The 21,363-nt window shown below is 37.1% G+C and overlaps 1 protein-coding gene across 6 annotated transcripts in view; it reads right to left on the bottom strand.

The window, feature by feature from the left end:
• Positions 1–21,363, bottom strand: part of ULK4 (unc-51 like kinase 4) — a 235,925-nt gene that overhangs the window by 203,591 nt on the left and 10,971 nt on the right. For 5 of the 6 annotated variants that reach the window (XR_004418123.2, XM_033061515.2, XM_033061505.2 and 2 more), the window contains exons 6-17: positions 20,795–20,896; positions 19,898–19,981; positions 18,413–18,488; positions 17,646–17,741; positions 15,770–15,894; positions 15,581–15,650; positions 13,444–13,543; positions 12,901–13,005; positions 10,783–10,843; positions 9,018–9,199; positions 6,124–6,170; positions 5,250–5,328 (exon numbers count right to left, since the gene is read on the bottom strand). Coding sequence is in view for 5 of the 6 variants with exons in the window: in XM_033061515.2 (XP_032917406.1) it covers positions 5,250–5,328; positions 6,124–6,170; positions 9,018–9,199; positions 10,783–10,843; positions 12,901–13,005; positions 13,444–13,543; positions 15,581–15,650; positions 15,770–15,894; positions 17,646–17,741; positions 18,413–18,488; positions 19,898–19,981; positions 20,795–20,896 (1,127 nt within the window). In the remaining variant the exon portion in view is untranslated. The remainder of the gene's footprint in view (positions 1–5,249; positions 5,329–6,123; positions 6,171–9,017; positions 9,200–10,782; positions 10,844–12,900; positions 13,006–13,443; positions 13,544–15,580; positions 15,651–15,769; positions 15,895–17,645; positions 17,742–18,412; positions 18,489–19,897; positions 19,982–20,794; positions 20,897–21,363) is intronic. The other variant, XM_033061523.2, reaches the window with a different exon arrangement.

Genomic DNA, 21,363 nt, shown 5'->3' with positions numbered 1-21,363 from the left:
GAAGTAGTATTTTTCTTTCTTCTTTTTCCTCTTTTCTTCCTTGTTTTTACTCTACTCACAAATTGATTTGAAGCTACTCTAAGTCGTCATCTTCTTCCAAGCCTTTTATCCACATTTTAGAAGCCATGCTGATGACACTCGAAGACCAATGCCCATCAATAAAACATACATGTAGAATATTTCAGATTGATTATTTCTACATAGAATATCTCATATTTTTAAAAAAATAGAGATTTTCCACAAATTTTCTTTTAAATTAGTTCCCTTTGAGTACAGTAAATTTCTTCATTCTGCAGTGAAGATGCAAAATGGACAAAACAACAGTTCTTCTCTAAAGAATTATTTTTAAAATGTGTTTCAGACTAAAATAACTTTTTTTTCCCCCAGATGATAGTTGAAAGGTCTGGTATCTAGAAGAAAATCTAAAAAGAACTACAACTAATATACAAGTGACTTTGCCTAACTCCGAGTCTGGCTTTTTGTGTAGTAATCAGAACACAGCAGGAAATTAGGCTTTTCCGCTACCACCAGTGTGCAATTTCTATCACAAAAAAATGCTGTAGCCTAATAGTGTCAATCAAGTGTGTGCTTTAGAGGAAAAGGCTGGATTATTTTCTTCAGTTCCTAGTCTACGATATGATTAATTCAAAAGTGCAAGACAAACAGAGGTGGAAGAAGGGCTCTCTTTTAGGTTAATTCTTTAAGGTAAGCACTAGTTATAATAACTAAACAATTCACCATGCAAATTGTACAACTTGCACAGGCCTAAAGTTGGTTGGTGTAAAAGAAAATTAAGGTACCAAAAGCATATTAAAAATACTAAAAATATATTAAGAGTCTCAGCTATGTCAAACTTTAATTAAAAATAAAAAATAAAAAAACAAACAACCAAACTTACAGCATGCCACAAAAAATCGCAATATTATACAATGTGACTTTGCAAACATCACATAAACAGTATCAGAATAACGTCAGGAAATATTTAAGGTCTTACACAGATACGAGTCTTCCAAAGTTAATGGAAAAAATAATTTGGTTTATGTCAAGGAGCTTAGGTACAACATTTTTTTTTCTCTCTTGCTCATGGACAGAATGCCAACTGCACATTTCTTTTTCTGTACGTATTTGATGGTTCTGTTGATACTGTAGCAATGTAAGGAAAGCAAATATTTTGCTCTTCCACAGAACAAAAAATGTTCCTGCTAAGTTATTTTAATACAGAAATACTATTCCATTAAGTTCACCCAGCCTTTCACAGCCCAAGTGTATTTCCAGTGTATATGACAAATATGACACGTACACATATCACTTCCAGAGACATGGGTATTTATCTCCTGAAGGAAAGGGTCCTAGAGGCACAGATCATCATCTCAAAAATAACAGATTTTAGATAAATAACAATTGTAGAAAAAGCCTAAAAAGCCCAGCGGTGTGGGGGCCTGCAGTGCCGGCCAGGGCGAGCAAACGCAGCAGCGGCGGTGCAGACGGGAGCGGGGGGGCCAGCAAGCCCGGTGGCGGTAGCGGCAGCAGCAGCACCACCCGCAGGGCGAGCAAACGTGGCAGCGGTGGTGCAGACGGGAGCGGAGGGGACAGCGAGCCCAGCAACAGTGGTGGCAGCGGCAGCACCGCCCGCAGGGCGAGCAAACGCGGCAGCGGCGGTGTAGACCGGGGGGGGGGCCAGCGAGCCTGGCGGCGGCGACAGCGGCAGCACCGCCCGGCTGGCCCCGAGTGGCCCCACCGAGCCTTAGCGCCGAGCTGGGCCACCCGGCCCGTTGGCAACCATGAGCGGGCCGGGCCTGCCTGGCCTCGCCCCAAGCCAGTAAACCCTGCTATGCCGCGATCCTGTTACTAATTGGCAAATTTGTGAAAGCTGCACATGGATTCTCGCTATGAACGAAAGTGCGGCTAATATTCGGGGTGCGGTTTTTTTATTGACAAAGACATCAACATTGTCGACGCACCGGAAGTGCAGCTTATACTCCATGCGGCTTGTATTCGTGAAACTACTGTAGGTTTGGAATAAACGGCCGAATCAAACCATATTTATTTGAAATTCACTATGGTATGAGCAGACACAGACAGGCCTCTCAGTTATCAGAGAGGTAACCTAGGAATAGGACTTAAAATTGGCATCCTGTAACAATTTGATTGACAACAAACTGTAGACTGTGAACGATGTAGACACATTAGAACAATGTAGACATAATGTCGAGTTACAGGTCATAAAACTACACCTGTAACAACACAGCTGCTTTCCAGCCATAGAAAACAACCACTAAATTGTACTTTAATTAAAAGTCAGAAATAAAAAGGCTCAAATTATATGGAGTTTCAGTTTACATGAAAACAGAAATCTGGATATTTCACCACTTTGACAAAGGAATCAAAGTTCAGTATTATGGAGATATTCTGATATGCAGTCATCCTTCATGGGATATTTAGTTTATTAATTGGGAAAGTGAAATACATTAAGCCAAAGGCTTTGTAAAGCAGAACACAGTGTGAAGGCTGCAGCAGTTTCTCTGAATCCTTAAAACACTCAGTAGAGCACTGGATCGAGGTCTAATAAAAAACAGGAACAACTCCCTAGGCCATAGGGTGAGACTGATATTGCCATTTAGCAAATTTGAAAAAGGTACAGAATAGGACTAGATTTTGCCACCAAAAAGGCCAGGCAGAGAACAAATCCAGAGCGGTCTCCCACCAGACAGAGAAGAACACTGCTCCCTGACATGGAGGCAAACTGATAAACTGCTCTATCATCTCTTAGTAAAATAGTAGAGTGAGTCTGAAATGCCACATCAGAGTAGCTACATCCTATGTGGTAGAGGGTCCAGTATATTCACAGAACGGAAAGGAAAACAGTTTCTGTTAAAACATACACCCCATTAGATATACATGGAAACAAGCCTTCCTAACTATGAAAGAATTTTTTTTTCCTGTAAGATGAAGAACAGAATCCTGGAAGGAATGGGGTTTTTTTCACTGAATTTTAATAAACAGTTTCAAAATCTAAATACAAAAATAAAACTTTAAATTTTAGGTGTTTTCCTAAAATAACTAGCAATAAATAAGAGGCAATTATGTTTCAGATTTATAAAGGCCAATGCCATGGGGGAAAAACTATGCTAAATCAGGAAAAAACATATGACCTAATAAAATCTTTTATTGCAGCTGCACAATAGAAGAAATTGCACATAAAAGGACTTCATATGCAGTTATAAAAGAAATCAATTCCCCTATTGTATTCCAAGTTCAGTGTAATCTTTTTCTTATCAATGCAATATACTTCATTAAAATACTTAACTGGAAATAGATGAACTGCAATTGAATTTACAGATATAAATATTCATTTATTCTAATTTTTTCTAATATGACCTACATACTGGAATACATCAGTGGAATAAAGATAGTACACAGTTCCATGCTTGTCTAGTCCATAAAAAAGTAGTTTACTTTCATTTCATTTTGTGTTTTAGTGACCTCTGGTGGTTACATTCAAAGGAAACTGATGTTCTCTGCTTCCCTGAAAAAAAAACTTTTAAAAAGCCCAAAACATTAACTTTTTTCCTCATCCTAATTTTGTGTAAGCACTAAAATATTTTTTATTTCAGAGATATTATTTTGAGAGAAAAAATTTGGAATGAATGTCATTAAATAAAGCACAGTAGATACCTTTTCACTCAGATTTGTCAATTAAAAAAAGAAACCACCTTAGTTTTGCAATGAATGCATATAAAAACTAATTTTAATTATCATAAGAATGAGGCCAGAAAGTTAAAATGAAAATTTATTTTCCTTTCCAGTCCATCAATTTAAATGTCACTGGTCTTGGACTTAACTTGGTTTTCGAAGTATATGAATACTTCTAAAAATGGTAAACTCCTTTTGTGAATGACTTGTATGTTCAAATTTTAAAAAAAAAGCACTGGAAACATTTTGAACAAAATAATATAACAGTTCAATGTGTAACTACTTCAATCTATTGCTTTTAAATACAAACCTGACTAGGATATGTTTTCTGATGGAAACTGTGAAGCTAGGGAAACCATTGCTAAACATATTAGCACTTACCACCCGAATAAACATCTGAAGCCAAAAGCCATATGGACATCTCAAAATTACTTTTGAGTATTTTTACTTAAACAAGTTAAATATCAGAAAAAAAATCTGCCACATAAAAGAGCATACTTAAATTGTGACCTGGAATTCAATTGTTGTGAAACTATCAGTATTGAAAGACTTTGACCAAACTTCAAGCCTGTAACTATAAGGACTTTTGCCCTACTTTGGAACTTCATAAAACAAACAGCAAATCCTAGGTAACAACAATTACATTTGGAGTTCAGGTTTCACTACAGAATGGCAATGTTCAGCAACATAGCAAGACAATCACAATTATTTCTAATATTCATTAAGAAGAAAACAGAGGTACCTAAACCAGCAAAAACTTCCTTAGCAGCATTTCCAAAAGAGTCAGGTAAATAACCACTAACTGTATTTTCCTACATCAGCACAGCATGCAGGCATATTTATAGCTTGTGTTTAGCAGTTGGATCTTACATTCAAATACGCATTAAATTCTGACCTCACCTCATGAAGAAGTGATGTCACATTCACACGTGAAACACACATTTAATAGCACATTCTGTCAAGACTTCACATTCTGTGTGCATGCGTCACATGCAAGAAAAGGACAGTGAAACCACTTAATCTAATCAGTCTTTTGTTTAAGTCAACTACCGACCATGTAACATCAAACAAGAATTAAAAATACTTTTCTCCTCTGAAGAAAACTTTTTGCCCTTCATTACACACATTCTTTAAAAACTGTGAGAAATTTCAAATTAGTCCCATCTCAATAAATTCTTTTTTGAAAAAAGATCTCTAAGAATCAGTTGTACTATTTTATACTAATTGCAATAATTACTTTTTAGGATAACCAAAAGTGTCAACACTTTCTTCTTTCTACATGCACAAAAAGTATGACAGTGACTACTTGATTTTATGAAAAGGAGAGAAAAATGCTAGTTTTATCATTAGTGGCCACAGATTAGTAAAGATCAGAACTACAACTACACAGAATAAGATCAAAAACTTATGCATTTAATTAACTGATTACATTAACACTTTTTACGTATTAGTTAAAAATAAAGCTGGGTTTAAAACAAAAAATGCTGTGAAAACTTCGGACATAAATAGTAAAAAACATTTAAAAAATCCCTGCTGAAAAAAATAAAGTTAGTTACCTCAGAAACAGGTACATTTTCTCCAAGTTCAGATGTGTGTAACGCCAGTAAACCAACCACTCGAGCAACATTAGCACGTCTGCGTATCAAATAAACATTTTGTAGGTGCAGGAAGTATATTTACAAAATACTACAAAAACAATTACATCTTGTTTGTATTCTACACAGGTTGCTAAGGACAGAAAAAATTGACATCCTACTTACAGTTCAGATTTTCTTCTTATTTCTATTTTCTTTGTATCAACAAGTTATTTTACTGTTTCAGCCTAATTTAAAACAGTAAATATATCCATAAAGACATTTCTTTCCTCAAGCTCTGAAGCGTGAAGGTTCTTTGGTTTGTTAGGATTACTAATAATCACGCTCATGTTCAGTTTTTATATAATAAAGAAAACCCCTACAGATAATTTAAGACTTTTTAGGAGACCTGACAAAAAAAAAGTAAGTTTTCAATGTTTCATTAAAGGAAAAAATTGGAATAAAATCAACATTTATGAAACAGCAGAGGGCACTATCACATTGAACTATTCCTGACAGGTGTTGGGGAAAAAGTAGTTACCATTATAGTTATTTTACTCTATTGTGGCATGGAGTTACTCAGAGATTTTAAATAACTCTATTTGATACACTAAGTTCTATACTATCTAGATAAAATTTTAGAGAGTTTCTATAATCTTTGGTAATGTAGAATAGGAATATATTAATTCAATGCTGAAAAAAATTCCATTTCATATCACCATACTGCTAGTCAGATGCCACAGCAGTCTGACAAGCTAAAAAACTTCTCAAATAACCTGTTAACAAATACCTTTAATAAAATTCAGTGATATTAATATGGATTTAAACATATTAATTTAAAATAGTTGTTACTTACATATCCCAGTTTGCAGTAGCACGCAACTGCTGTATCAATATAGGAAACTATAGTTTAAAGAAGATAAATAAACATCAGTGAATTCCAATGATCTGATAGTTCCAAAAGATAAGTAAGAAATTAAAATATCAGTAATTTCATAAAAATGTATTTAGATAACATTTGCTAAGAGTCTTATCACAGACAAATACTGCAGATAATGTGCAAACACTGATTAAAGAAATAAAATTTAAAAAGCCTGAATGGAAAAACACACATATTTTTCTATATTTTTGCCTTAAATTAAACTACTAAACATATATCTGAATGTCAGAATTTTTTTTCATTCTGAATAACACTATTTAGAGAAAAAAGGTCTAATATTTTCACCTACAAGCACAGAGATCAGCATATAGTATTATAAAACAAATATTAAATGATTTGTGAAACTATATCAAAATAGTTGGCAAGTAACAGAATAATGAATGTTAACATGTATAATCAGCTATTTAAAAACCAAACTACATAATTACAAACTCATTTCTAAAATGTTCTGTTAATTGGCTATTCAGTTACAAGATTATTGTTCCTCTTACTCCAATGGAATACACCTTCCAGCAATTCTGTTTCTGGCTTTTACAGGAATGCTATGGTGTAATACCTACCACTGCTTTCAACCTAAATGCTCTTCCATCCAGTTTTCTGGTAGTGCAATTTTGTCTTTAGTATCTTACACGTAACACATCTCAGCTTTTAAATTAGGTACCTCACTACAAATGTTGGAGAGCAAAGCAGTTTACTTCCTATTAAATAAAATGAAAAGTGCTCATCTTAGGATACCTTCTGTGATACCTTCATATAAGGCCGGGGGGCGGGGGGGTGGAGCCCGCAGAAAGTCTGCTTCTCTTTTGCCCATGCAAGACTTGAAGAAATATATTAAACCACTACAGAGCATACTAGTAAAATTGTTTGTCTGGTAGAAAACAGCTTTTAAAACATGAAATCCCAAAACAGATTCTTCAGAGAGCATGGACACTGCTTGAAGCTCTTTTACTGAAAGTTTTACTGCCTGTTCTTTAGAAAGCCTTCTTGTTACTCTTTACAGACATATGACCAAATAAACCTAATTTAACAATTAATATATGAACTCTTTACAGTATCCTCTGCCACTTAATGATTTACAAAGACTAATTTTTCATCATACGCTATTTTTACATTCTTCAGGAAGGTTACAGTAATTTCACGACTATAAGGCGCACCCTTTTGACTAAAATCTCCCCCCAAAACCGGAAGTGCGCCTCATAGTCCGGTGCGCCTTATCTGATGTACAAAGTTGCGACATTTGCCACCCCGGAAGTGCAAGCCCGCCGGCATCGGGACAACCCACACGCGGAGCGGGCCCGCTGGCATCAGGGTGGCCCCCATGCGGGGCGGGCCCGCCGGCATCAGGGCGTCCCCGCCGGCATCAGGGCCTCCCCTGCGCGGGGCGGGTCCGCCGGCATCAGGGCGTCCCCCACGTGGGGCGAGCCCGCCAGCATCGGGGCGTCCCCGCCGGCATCAGGGCGTCCCCTGCGCGGGGCGGGCCCGCCGGCATCGGGGCGTCCCCCATGCGGGGCGAAAGCCGCCGGCATCAGGGCAGGCCCACTGGCATCAGGGCGTCCCCGCCGGCATCAGGGCCTCCCCCGCGCGGGGTGGGTCCGCTGGCATCAAGGCCTCCCTCGCGTGGGCGGGCCCGCCGGCATCAGGGCGTCCCCCGCGTGGGGCGGGCCCACCGGTATCGGGGTGTTCCCCGCGCGGGGCGGCCCGCCGGCATCAGGGCGTCCCCCGCGCGGGGCGAAAGCCACAGGCATCAGGGCGGGCCCGCTGGCATCAAGGCCTCCCTCGCGTGGGCGGGCCTGCCGGCATCAGGGCGTCCCCCGTGCGGGGCAGGCCCGCCGGCATCGGGGCCTCCCCGCCGACATCGGGACGGCCCCCGTGTGGGGGGAACGAAAGCCACCGGAATCACAGCGGCCGCCGCGTGGAGGGGCCGAAAGCCGCCGGAATCGGATCGGCTACCACGCGGGGGGAGCGAAAGCCGCCGGAATCACAGCGGCCGCCGCGCGGGGGGGGCGAAAGCCACCGGAATCAGATCGGCTGCTGCGCGGGAAGGGCGAAAGCCGTCGGAATCACAGCGGCCACCACGCGGGGGGGCGAAAGCCGCCGGAATCACAGTGGCTGCCGCACGGGGGGGGCGAAAGCCGCTGGAATCACAGCGGCTACCGTGCGGGGGGGGTGAAAGCCGCTGGAATCGGAGCGGCTGCCACACGGGGAGGGGACAAGCAGCTGGAATCGGGGTAGCGGCGGCACACAGCAAGCCTGCCGGCATTGGGTCACCCAGAGCGCCAGGGAACTCCCGGAACAGCGGGGCCCTGGGGAAGATGCACAGAGCGGCGGTGGGCATAGCCCGGCCCTGCCAGCTACAGGCAGGCCCGGGAGCCAATGGCTGCCGCGTTGAGGCGGGGCCTCAGCCAGCAAGCGCGCGGGGGGAGCTGGGGGCGGAGCCTCGCTGCAAAAAAACAAGGTGTGCCTTATAGTCCGGTGCGCCTTATCTGATCTACAAAGTTGCAAAATGTGCCGGCTCCCGGGGGGTGCGCCTTATAGTCCGGTGCGCCTTATGGTTGTAGAATTACTGTAGTTTTTAACCCAACATTTTCCCTAATTCAACTATATGTAAACATATCTGAAATCTAAGACAAAGAGCTAGTTTCCCTCAGCTCTTTTAAAAAAACCTAACATGGAATTAATTTTTTTTTAATCAACATAATATATTCGCCAGTACACCACTGATTTTTTCAAATATAACTAAAAGCAGCTAATTTTTGATACAATGGCAAATATGTAAACCATGCTGATTCCTTCAAAGCTTCATTACTTACCATCTGAGAGCTAATTAGTCTGTTTGCAATCTCCTTGTGGACAACCAAGGAGCACAGATAGTACAGTAAGTTCAGTTTAGAACGTGCTATTCCTGTATTCTTCTCGCTGGAATCAAGCAGGGAACATACTCTTTTCAAGAAGCTATTCCAGTCCACTTCTTTCATAGATGACAACTTCTCAACTAACCAAAAGAGGAAAACAAATAATTAAAGATAATGGATCTTTGATGTAACTTTAACACACTACAAAGTAACATCACCATGAATAAGTAAGTTTCAAAGTTTGAATCTAATTTTAATTTTAGGATTTAAAATGTTAAAGAAGCACGTTAGAATTCACATTTAAAGATTACAGAAATCAAAAAGGAAGGAAGAAAATAAATAAAGCATAAAAATTCAGAAATAAAAGCCTCAAAACACTGCACATAAATTGAGATTTTTTTCAGACTTCCTTATCAGTCTCAATCAGTTAATTTCAATCTAGCAACCATACATTCCTCTCAGTTTTGGTAGTTATTTATTAATAACTTATCTGCCATCCTGATGTGCTCCAGTGTAGAGAATTTAAAAGCATGTTTTCTGTCTTTTATGCCAATTTTACATTTAAATAACAGCATATTCTAATGCAGGCAAATATACATTAGTAGAGGTGAACGGGTTTGGCTTTCAGGTAGTAATTTAAATTCTTCCATGTTATATTTAATCATTACTGACAAGGAGCATCAAATTCAGTAACTTCAAAAACAATCAGAAAGTTGTCCAGAAGAAAGGTACAACTCCGAAAGCATTACAACAATAAAAAACACTGTCCCATATTAAATAAATACTGACAACAGTAAAACATATCAGAACATCAATGTGATAACTACTTAAACGTAATATGAAACATAATATTCCCCTTAGGCAGTAAAATCTGATCACTTTTGGATGAATAAAATTAAAAATATTTTCAGTTACAATCTTCACTGGGAGATTGAGGGATGCTGTGCTTCCAAATACAAAATTTCTCCAACAAATTAACTCTTCAAAATACATACTTTATAGAAAGAAAATATGAACTCTTATGCCTAGGAAGAGGTGCTATGTGAACTTTAGAAGGACTACATATCTTGTTGATATTCCTCTTCAAGCCCGGTCCAGTAATTTCCTTAAAAAGACTAGAGGAAATGTTCCAGGGGAAGAGATGTTACACTCATGACAGTAAGATGACTTTAGTTTTCAGAAATATTTCTAGACATTGAAAATTAACAACAACAAAAAGACAAACTCCAAAACTTTTTACATTAACTTTTGGGACATGAGTGCCATGATGTTTCATGATTAAAGATGGGACAAGCAAGGCTGCCTAGTACTATCGTTGATCAACACTGCACTTTTTAAGATTCTGTTGCCACTTGCTCGCCTGCATTTATCAAGTTTTAATATATTTGGTTGAATATTTCAGTTTCAATCTCTCAGTTGGAAAAAAAATACGCTGGTTTTCCCACACTAAATACTGATGACTGCCTCATGGCAAAAGTTCTGAGTACAGGCTTGTAACTCAAGAAAGCAGATGAGAAAGGAATTTCATTTAAGGGTTTGTACTTGAAAAGGTTACTCAAAATTGGTCTAGGTAAAAACATTGCATACAGAACTATAGTTTCAGAAAAATTTACAGTTCTGAAACTGGGGCCATGTATAATCTACAAAGGGAGGCTACAGGTCTTACAATAGTGAGTTACAGCAGTACATGCACAACTTGCTACAATCTTCAGCAGATCCATACCTGAATATGCTGGTATATGTAAAGTTTTTGGGTCAAATCTAACTGGTACTTGTTTCATTATCTGGAAAAAAAACAAATACATTACACCTAGTTTGAACACATTTCTAGAAAATCTCTAAGTAGTTGAGTGTGAGAATACAAAGATGCAAAATTTATACTGGATGGGTGTACATGCTACTGCTCATTACTGAAGAATTTTCCATTGTTTTCTGGTATGTATTTCTTCCAAGCAAATATCTGAGATTTAACTCTATGTTTTTTATATAATTATATTGCTAATATTTCCATTTAAGTGATTTTTAAAACAGGGTTACAAAATCACAGGATTTTTTCAGTTTACATTTTCATCTTGCTTGTATGCAGAAAAATCCTTCATTTGGGTTTCAAAAGCTACCAAAAGGAATTATGCAGGTGACAGTTCATAAAACAAAAGGTTTCAGCAATTCATTTCCATACAGTAAATACATGTATATGTATTTTCTAGACCATTCCTGAATATAAAAAGTCATATTATCAACACCTAATCATTCATAAGGTATAAGGATTTTTTTCCATAATTTTCTTGTAGATCATGAAATTGGATGACTGAACACTTGAGCGCAATTTTCAGTACATAAAGAACTTTCAAAAAGGTAACTGAGTAATAAAATTCAGCCATCGACAGATGAAGTGTAAGTAGAGAGCCATTTTCTTAAAAAGGTCTTCAATTCCATAGATGTGCAGAACTCAGGGAAATTTTACAATTTAAGCTGATCAGTTTTTAAGATTCTGCCAGCGTCTAGTAAATCTCTTTACAGGAGATTAAATTGCAAGCTCTTCAGATTTACCAGGTGTCAGTATCATCCTTTAGTCTGAAAAGCAGACTGAAGAGTCATCACCAAGCAGGCAGTGACTCTGATTACATGTCCCTGGAACTCAATGGGCTATTTTGCATTAATTCTGTGTCTGGCATTGCATGGTAAAGAGATTAGTCTACATGTGCACATGAATATGTGCAACTACCCCTAATCTCATCTCTTATACTTGTAGAAAGAAGAGAAGCAGTGAAAGACTAAGGCTTTGAGTCAGAGTCTTGAGACAGAACTGAGAAATTAACAGTGGTAGCAGTCAAATATATAATTACCCTTGAAAGTCTCCACTAGGAACAATGTCTCTCATCCCAAACATATTACAAGAGTATTATTTAGTAGTTACTTATCTAGTTGTGTAAGATTTTTAGTTTCTGAAAGTGTTAAGAAATCCATTAAAACAAACCAAAAGAATTGTTAATACTAAAGCAATACAGTAACTAAAAGCTGTGAAACATTCCTAATGAGTTTAAATGCTCACTTCCAATGAAAAATCTTTCATTCCCCACATCAGCAATTTACTGAGTAAAGTTGCTAAGACTGCTTAATGTTTTCTGGCATAGAAACAAAAGGAAGACTAAAGGGGCTCTTGCCTATCATTCTTTCTACCAATACATCTGCCTATAAATGCACACTACACTGTCATTGCAGTGCAGACCATTGATTCTTTTTTTGTTTGCTCTTTTCTGTCAAACTTCAGTGTGAATTCCCAGCTCAGGAGACTTGTTGCAAACTGTTAGCACATTAGAATTCATATGACAGAAATAGGATGAACATTTCTTGTAACCTCAGGTGTTAAGAGAGAAAATCAGGTCATGCTGAAAAGAAACCTTATCACAGTAGAAGTCTAAAGAGTAATAAATGTTACTCTGCAAAAGTCTAACTCTGAATCTAGAAGGCTTCATAGATGGTCTTATTTTGAGTATAACAAAGGTTGGTGTTCATGAAAGTAACAGATATCAAAGCAAGTTATCAGTAAACAAATTACAAAAGCACTGAACACAGCACTTAGTAGCTTCTATTTCTCGTAAGACATTATTTAGTATTATTATTCAGTCCCAAAATCACTTATTCCTCTAAATTACTAACACAACAGAATTATAAAGACTGCCAAAAAATTGTATAAGAGCTTGCCAGATAACTGGGTGGAACTGCTTTAAAATGAGAACTATAAAATACAGGAAAGGAGTTTCACCCTGATTAAAAATTTATCTGCAAAAATAGCCTCAAACACAAGTTCCTGAATCTTGTATTTTATTTTTTGCTATACCTTTGGATTGTCAATGATTGGTGTCACAATAAGATCAGATTCGGTGTAAATGAGCTCTTTCAATTTTGACTCCATATCCTGCTGACTTGAACACACATTTTCAGCCTAGAACAAGAACAAAAATTGTTACGTACCAAAAAAAAAGAGTTAATTCATGTTTATTTACAAAATATTTTGTTTCAAATTACACCAAGCAGCCTGGATATGGAAACATATTCTAACTTGTTTTTTATTTATGTAGTAGCAGATAGGACCAACTGAAAATTATGGTAAGAGAAACATAGCCAAAGAAAAAGCATTAAATATCAAAATATGGATTGAAAAGAAAGCAGATAACTTGTCTTTTATGCACTAGGGCAGAAAAAAAGGAAATTGAGAATCTTTCTTGACTCCTGCATCTGAAGTTCTGCAAATATTTTTTTCAAACAACTTGCACCCTTAATTATGGAAGGGTACAAAAGAAAGTTAACTTTGCCACAGACTTCAGGTTAATATTTTAACTGCAGATATACCATCATCCCTCAATATCAACTTTTTACTCACTTTTTTCAAGCACAAATCTCCTTGTGAAGAATTTTTGATTGGGACAGTAGTAGTATCACATACTTCTACTGCAAAGTTAGTTCTAGGCGTGGGACGAGAACTTCAGCAAAAGAAAGAAAAAAATAATTAAAAACTAATAAGGACCACAAATTAAGTTTCATTTAAAGCTACTTTTTTGTTGCTCTTTTGAAAGTTTCATGTCATATGGCAAATTTTTAAAGCCAGCAAACATAAATTACACTATGTTCTGCCTGATCCATTAATTAAACACAAATTTTATGTCTTTAAAAGTGTTCTGACAAGGTTAGGATTTCTTTACTAGTTAGAAATCGCAAGATGGTATTTTGTTGTAATTATTAAATGAATGTAATTTATTTTCTCAGCCATAATGACTCTACAAACTGGAGGCTAAACCATTATTAACTTAACTCTTAATAACAAAAAGCATACAAAGCAAATTAACTTGACAAAAAATTGCACTTTATTTTATGTTATTCTCTTCTGACTGCCAAGTTTTGGCTAAGTAATGGGAATTAAAACTTTCTAATTTTTGTGTAGCATTGTGAACTGGGTTTACCCTTTACTTTTTCTTTTTAAAATCCTCTCTGCTGATTAGAAAATTAAGAAAGGAAAGACCAGAATACTGCCAAGTTGCAATCACCATAATGCTGCTAGTGAACTTCTGGATTATAGTACACAATAATTGAAATTAAAACATTCAAAATCAACTTTAGAACTGTAATTGGCAGGCCAGGAAAATAGTTAATAACTAGTTACAACAACTTTGAATGAACATCTTTTCTTGACTAGCAGAAAGTAATAGACCCATTTAGTTGCAAATCAAAATTCTTTATTTAGAAAAACAACTAAACTAAAAAATACATTATTTTCTTTTTACTATGATTTTAAGTTGACACATACTTCAAAACACATAGATTTGTTAATTTTTTTTTAGTTAATTCAACCAATTTGCGTTCACATATGTTTGAGATACAGATAATAGCACCTATTTTTTCAGTTCTCACATGGACAAGAGATTGCTGAATTAAACTAGTTAGAATGAATGAGATCTATTCCATTTGCACAAGCAGAAGAAGTCACTGCTGTTAAAAGTTGATTAACCACTCCAGTTATTAATTAAATTATGGTGCCAAGTGCTAGGTAAGCAAGTTTTTTTCACTTCAATGTTTTAATACGTTACTAGACATCACATATACTGCTTTCAGAAGTTGTATCAGTAAAGCAATGAGAATTTCAGAAAAGACTTATTTGTTTGCATTACATTTCAAATTTTGCATTGAAAATAATGTACTTATAAATAAATCGCATTGATAAAAATATTATTTGGATTCCATGTTATACCATTTTTAATATCATTGTAGACTTTCTTTTGAGCAGCTTGCTAAATCAAATGCTACTTCAAATTACTAATAATATATGTTTAGCTGTGATGATAAAAGTCATAAGTGAGTCGACAACACTTTATTAAAACCAACTAAAATAACTTATACACAGTATGATGTACCAAATCCCTATTAAAAGTAATGCAAGAAGCTTAAAGGAGTATTTTCAAACTGGAATATTTCTGTTTGATCTTGATAAGAGAAGTATTTCACTAGACAATATTCTTGGCTTGAAAGCTAGTATAAAGTTTCAAAATCAGGCCTCAACTAAAACAAATCACTGTTAAACCAATCACTAATTTTTTACTTAATACCCACATAGTCCTTATAGACTGCTATCAATACCTTGTGAAAAGCTGCAGGCAGAATTTATTAACAGATCATACACGAATGCTTATTCCTATGTATTTGAAGCAATCATAGTCCAAGCCTATTCTTATATACATGAAGTAAGAAAGAAAGATCTAAACAAACTTTAGATCAGAGCTTTCTGTTTAGACAGTTAGGCAGTAAAAAGTTTACTTTCAAAAATGAGATCAATAAAGTCACAAATTTTAACTACACACATGGCTTTCACAGTTCTTCAAATGTATTTTAGTATTTATTAACTGGTAATAGAAAATTTAAAAGGAGACACAGACACAGTGTTAGAGTCATAATAATAAAAAGTTTGAAGAGACAGTGCAGAAAAAAGTCAACACCAAACATATACAATTACAAGGAGGTTTTCATACCTGAGAAGAAATATGGATTCATTTGATTCACCATCAACTACACTTTTAGGGCGTAATGTGGTCTGAGTTTCTACCGAAAAGAGAACATGAACTTGCATTCAGAGATTAAAATTAAATAACACATAGGGAGTAAATATGTTGGTGTGGGTTGATAAAATAACTAAAAAATAACATAATGAGCAGTATTACCTATTTTGAAAGAATCACTTGGTGGTTTAAGACCTGCCCTTGAGGATAAAAGGTTATCTGGATTTTTATGAGCATCCATTGACTCTTTGGCACTCGAAGAAACTGATGACTCTGTGTCTTCTCTGCTGTTTAATAAATTATATTAATTACAGATTTTTTTAAAAAAGATGGATTATTAAAAAAAACATCCATTATCATTGCAATTGTTAGCATATAGTTTAGTTGTCATTCTCTAGAACAATATTCTCTTCAAATTGTGTTGCACATACTTTTTAGATTGGTAATGGCAATGATGAAAAATAAGTTTACAGCAAATAACATGGAGAATATTAAAAATTCTATCATTAGAACTTAAATGAAAGACATTTAAAAAGTTAAATTATATATACAAGAGATACTAAAGAAATACTAAAAGCATTACAGAGACATTTTAATCTTCACAGGAAAAAGTCACAACAAACCTATCTCCAATAATGAAGTCTGTAGCCTAGATTAAAACCACATTTTTGTGTATGTAATGATTTGCATGTCACACTTGAATGCAATTTTATTGATTTTTGTTATTTGGGTGTTTTTTAACATGTCCTTATATTATTCACATGGTACTGGGTCATAAAACCTTAATGAAGGCTCTCCAGGATATCAAATATTAATCCAAGACACACTGTGGAAAAAACAGATACATGAGCTTCACAGCTAGAAAAGAGAGAGTATTGAGCTTCCCTTGCATGTCAAGCCAATGTTTTACATTTCTCATATTTGTCAATTAGTGCATACACCAGCAGACACTTCAGAGACCTTAGGAAAACCTCAGAGTATGGTCCTATAGCTCAACATTCTGTAGGAGATTAAGGTTCCTCTGGTTCTCTGAAAATTTCCCAAAATTAGCACTATCACAATGTTGACCGAAGTCCTATTAAAACCTTGAAGAAAATCTTAGTTTACATTATAACCTTTAAATACTAATTTTTTTAATTGCAGGTGAAAGCAGTAATAAAATTAAAGACCAAGAGTTCTATCTCAAACTATAAGAAACATTAATAACAAAATTACTGCAGCATTTGTATCAGAAATAGGTATTAAACAACATGAGAGAAAATTTTAAAGTAGATACAACAAAAAACACTCAGCATTCTAAAATTATTTTGACATTAGTTCCCCAGATTGGAACCTGAAGTATCTTTCAAATATTTAGAACAAAGTAAAATAAAAAACAATGCTAAATGTCCTAACTCCAAAATAGAAACACAAAAACCAGGAGGGTAACAGGAGTTTAGAAGAAAAGTAACTTTTTAATATATAAAACCATTTTCACAAAAGGTTTGGGCATTTCTGTATATGCAGCAGTCAGAGTATTAAAAATTTAGGGAAAAAACCCTACTATTACATTAATCATGTCATAAGCAAAGAATATGGGTCAGCTGCATTTGAAAGATTATAAGACTGAACCACAGCTCTAAGATGCTACACTGATAGGCTTTGTGAGGCTCTAAGCCTAATGCATAAAAACACACAAAAAATTACTAAAGATAAAACTGACTCAGAAGCTTTAAAAAAATGTAAGTCAGATTCATACAACAATATTATATAATATATAAACAAATAAATAAAAACGAGAGCATTTAGCTCAGAAGTGAATTTCAACATATTCTATAGCTAGCAGGAATGAATCTGTTGAAAGTGGACAGTGCAATACACTAATAGAATAATACACGTTCTAAATTTCCAAAACCACCCACTGAATGGTGTAAAACTCCATTCATTAATTCATGAAAATTCTAAGCAAAGTTCAAAAGTCATAAAATTTACAGACAATATATTTTTCTTTATCTTCGCTGCTATTTACTAAAAGAAACATTCCTTGAACAGTCAGTACCTCAAGCTTGTGCCCTGTCTGTCTGCAGAACCACCACCACAATGGCTAAGGGATCCTTTCCAGAATGGATGCTGCAATAGGTCTGTCCAATTCAGCCTTTGGAAAAGCAACAAATAGTAAAAGCAGTGGCTAAGTACAGCTCCACAGAGACATACCAGACTAGATTTCGAACCCAGTGACACTACAGAGCAGTTAATCCTCTTGTTTGCTTTTATTTGGACAACATGTAAGTTTTCTTACAGGATAAATTTTTAGCCTTAAGTCAGAATGGAAAATTCACACAACAGAAGTATGAAAATAAGAATGAAGGAAACCGCAGAGTCAATCCCACATGTAAATTATGTGACAAACCCTATAACTTATAACCCTAAATTATTTACAGTAATTACAGTATAAAATACAGTAATTTACAAGAACAGTAACACATATAAGTTAAAGTCCACATGCCCTTTCCTTTGGAAAAGCAGCCATCCAATTCTAAACTGCTGTAGTGGTTTTGACATGCAAAACCAGCATAACTGCCTATCATTCTGTTAAAAAGTTATCTATTTAGCACCAGGTACAAAAATTAAAAAACCAAGATGCAGGTAATGAAAACATTAATTCTATATATTGTCATCTAAGAAAAACCACAGTTTGCTCTTTTATATGAAGGATGAAGTATTTTTGCACTTTGTCATCGACATAATACTGTACATACAGTAACTTAATAATTATTTTCTCCAGAGGTGACAACATAAACAGCTGTCATGGATTAGGCAGTTTACCTTTTCTGAGGATCCTTTTGAAGTAACCCATCAAGCAAACTGATGAACTCAGCAGAAGCTTTGTGAAAAGCAGAACCTGTAAATAGAAACACTGAAGATCAGTACTGGACAGCAAAAACAATCATCACCCAATGCAAACCACACAATTAGCTACAGGTGATGTTAAAAATCTTTCTTGATAGTAATTTCATCTGAAAACAAATCTCAATTTATAAAGAATCTTACATATATACAGTAATTTCATGATTACAAGCCGCACCGTTTTGACTAAAATTTTGCTCCCACACAGGAAATGCGGCTTACACTCAGGAGCGGCTAATACGTGAATAATTTTCTGACATTTCCAACCCTGGAAGTGGAAACCGAGACGCCGAGTCGAGTACCTGCCAGTAAAACCTGGCATTGTGCGATTGTTACAAATCGGTTACTCTGTTGTGCCACGGGTGGAGCTGGCTCCCTGCAGGCAGCACGGGGCAGGGAGAGGCGGGGGAGCTCTCTCCTTCAGGTAGCCCAGCCCGGGGGAGAGATGGGGGCCCCGTGCTGCCATCCCCGTGGCTCGGGGGGAGGCAGGGGGCTCCCGTCCCCGCCTGCTGCTGCCGCGGGAGCAGGGGGGCTCCTTCCCCTCCTGCTGCCGCCACCGCGGGTGCCGGCGGGCTCCGTCCTTGCCTGCCGCCGTGGCGCAGTGCCAGGCCGGGTCGAGAGAGCCCAGCGGCAGCGGTGGCCGGCCCTGCCGAGCAGCAGCGCTGAGCTGGGCCACCTGGCCCTCTCAGCAGCCCCGAGCGGGCCGAGCCCTCACACCCCGAGCTGAGCCAGTAAACCCCGTCATGCCGCAATTATGTTACTATTTGGCAACTTTGTTGCACGCAGGTTCTCCCTGCGAACAACAGAGCGGCTTATAATTGGGTGTGGCTTGTGTATGGATAAAGAACGAAATGTTTGCCAACACCCAGAGATGCGGCTTATAGTCAGTGCGGCTTGTAATCGTGAAATTACTGTACTCTTTGCATTTCAAAAAATCCATCCCCCCCACCCCCCCGAAAAACCCAAAACAAACTACTAATGCTGGGACATCAAATTAATAACTTTTTTAAAATTTTGTAACTTTAAAAAAAAAAAGGACCCTCCAATTATCAGATAGCAACCAGGAAGAAATCAAGTAGAGTTGAAATCTCCTTAAACTGAAAGAGTCACCAATGTATGAGGACCTCTGGGAATAACACTGATGCCCAGAAGGAACAAGATCAAAAATTACACCCCAATAGGCAGACTTAGTACTAACAACTAAAAGTAAACTATATATGTCTCTGTCAAAAGGGAAATGAGCATTCATACTAACAGGGAATCATCACAGGAAGGCACTGCTAACATTCACATTGGGCAACTAACTGATTCCTGCAACCAGCCTCAGAAGAAAAAGGGCAAATCAAAGCTTTAACTTTGTAAGTATTACTATGATTTGATCCATCAAAGAAAATAGAACTCTACCCTCTGCTCCTGGTCGCAACAGATCTTCAGATAAAATTTTCTCAATTAATTCAGAATGGCATTCTGACAAGAATGGTGGTTTTCCTACAAACAGAAATGTATTTCACAGATTAGGCAAACTTCAAAACAGTCGTAAGGTGTAATGATTTATCACAAGCTCATTTTCCTGAAAAAGCATCCAAAGAAATAAACAACCTCAGTCTGAGTACTATTTATCAAGTTTTCTTGTCAATTTAAATTTCAAATCTTGGATTAAATTCTTTCATCATGTACAGCAAAAGAAACCATGGACAGAAGAGGTGCCAAAAATGGCTTGATGGAGGTGACCATGATAGCCCTGTATGAATCAGAAATAAGACAACAGGAAAATGCAGAAATCTCGGTATCTGTGTTGCTGTGTTGATCCAACAGATCAGTGTTTTGCTTCAGGTTTAAGAAGGCTGCAGTGTAATTGTCGTCTGTGATGAGGCTTCTTTCTAGCTGAAGCTTACGGGTACTTTATGTGCAGGGAACCAAATTACTCTAGGTCTAATAGTGAGACAGTTTTCTCTTTCAAAGGTTAAAATACTGTATACAGAGTTTAATACCAAGGAGCTAAAAAATGTCATACTGTCAGAATTTGAGGGTTGCCATAATTTTAAATAATAGTATTTAAGCCCTACATATTGGTTAGTATTGTTGTCAATAGGACCACTTAACAGTATTGTTTCAACTGATTATTGGATAAAGACTTTTTTTGTCTTTTAAGCACAGTTAGTATGTTCTTCAAGATATCTTCAAAACCTGTCTCAAGATTTTCTATGTCCTAACTTCCCTAGAAAGTTCATAAGAATTTATTCTGAGGCCATGACCTAAGTTCCCATTATCACAGATATTAAATAAATACAAACTTACAACCTGAGAACATTTCATAGAGCAAACATCCCAGGGACCACAGATCACTGGCTTTGCAGAAGTTGTCTCCCTTTATTGCTTCGGGAGCTGTGTATAACGGTAAGCCTACAAAATACAGAATGTATAATTAATGCACTTTGATTATTCATTCAGCATTCATCCTTTTCAATACTTCAAACTTTGCCTCCAAACTTCACCAAGTTATAGATTATCGTCACCCAACATACAATTTCACGATTATAAACTGCCCCTGATTATAAGCCGCACTTCCAGGTGTCAGCAACTTTTCCTTCTTTGTCCATACATAAGGCGCCCCTGATTATAAGCCACATGTTACAATACAGAGTGTGATAAAAGGTATCTATTCTATCATCATCTGTTGAGGGTGGGGGCAGTGATCCTTATCTCCGCGGGAGATGTTCTGCTAACAGGCCATCCATTGAAACCAGGTGGGGAATTGTTCTTTATCTTTTCACAACCCATCCTTCAGAGAGTAATTTTCTGCTAATGGCCCATTGAGTCCCACTGTGGGACCGATAAAATTACTTCATCCCATTGAAAGTTGCTCCAGC

Source organism: Catharus ustulatus, chromosome 1 (assembly GCF_009819885.2).
Source record: "Catharus ustulatus isolate bCatUst1 chromosome 1, bCatUst1.pri.v2, whole genome shotgun sequence".
NCBI lineage: Eukaryota > Metazoa > Chordata > Aves > Passeriformes > Turdidae > Catharus > Catharus ustulatus.
The sequence above is the reverse complement of the archived record's forward strand: the minus strand, read 5'-3'. Positions and strand labels throughout refer to the sequence as shown.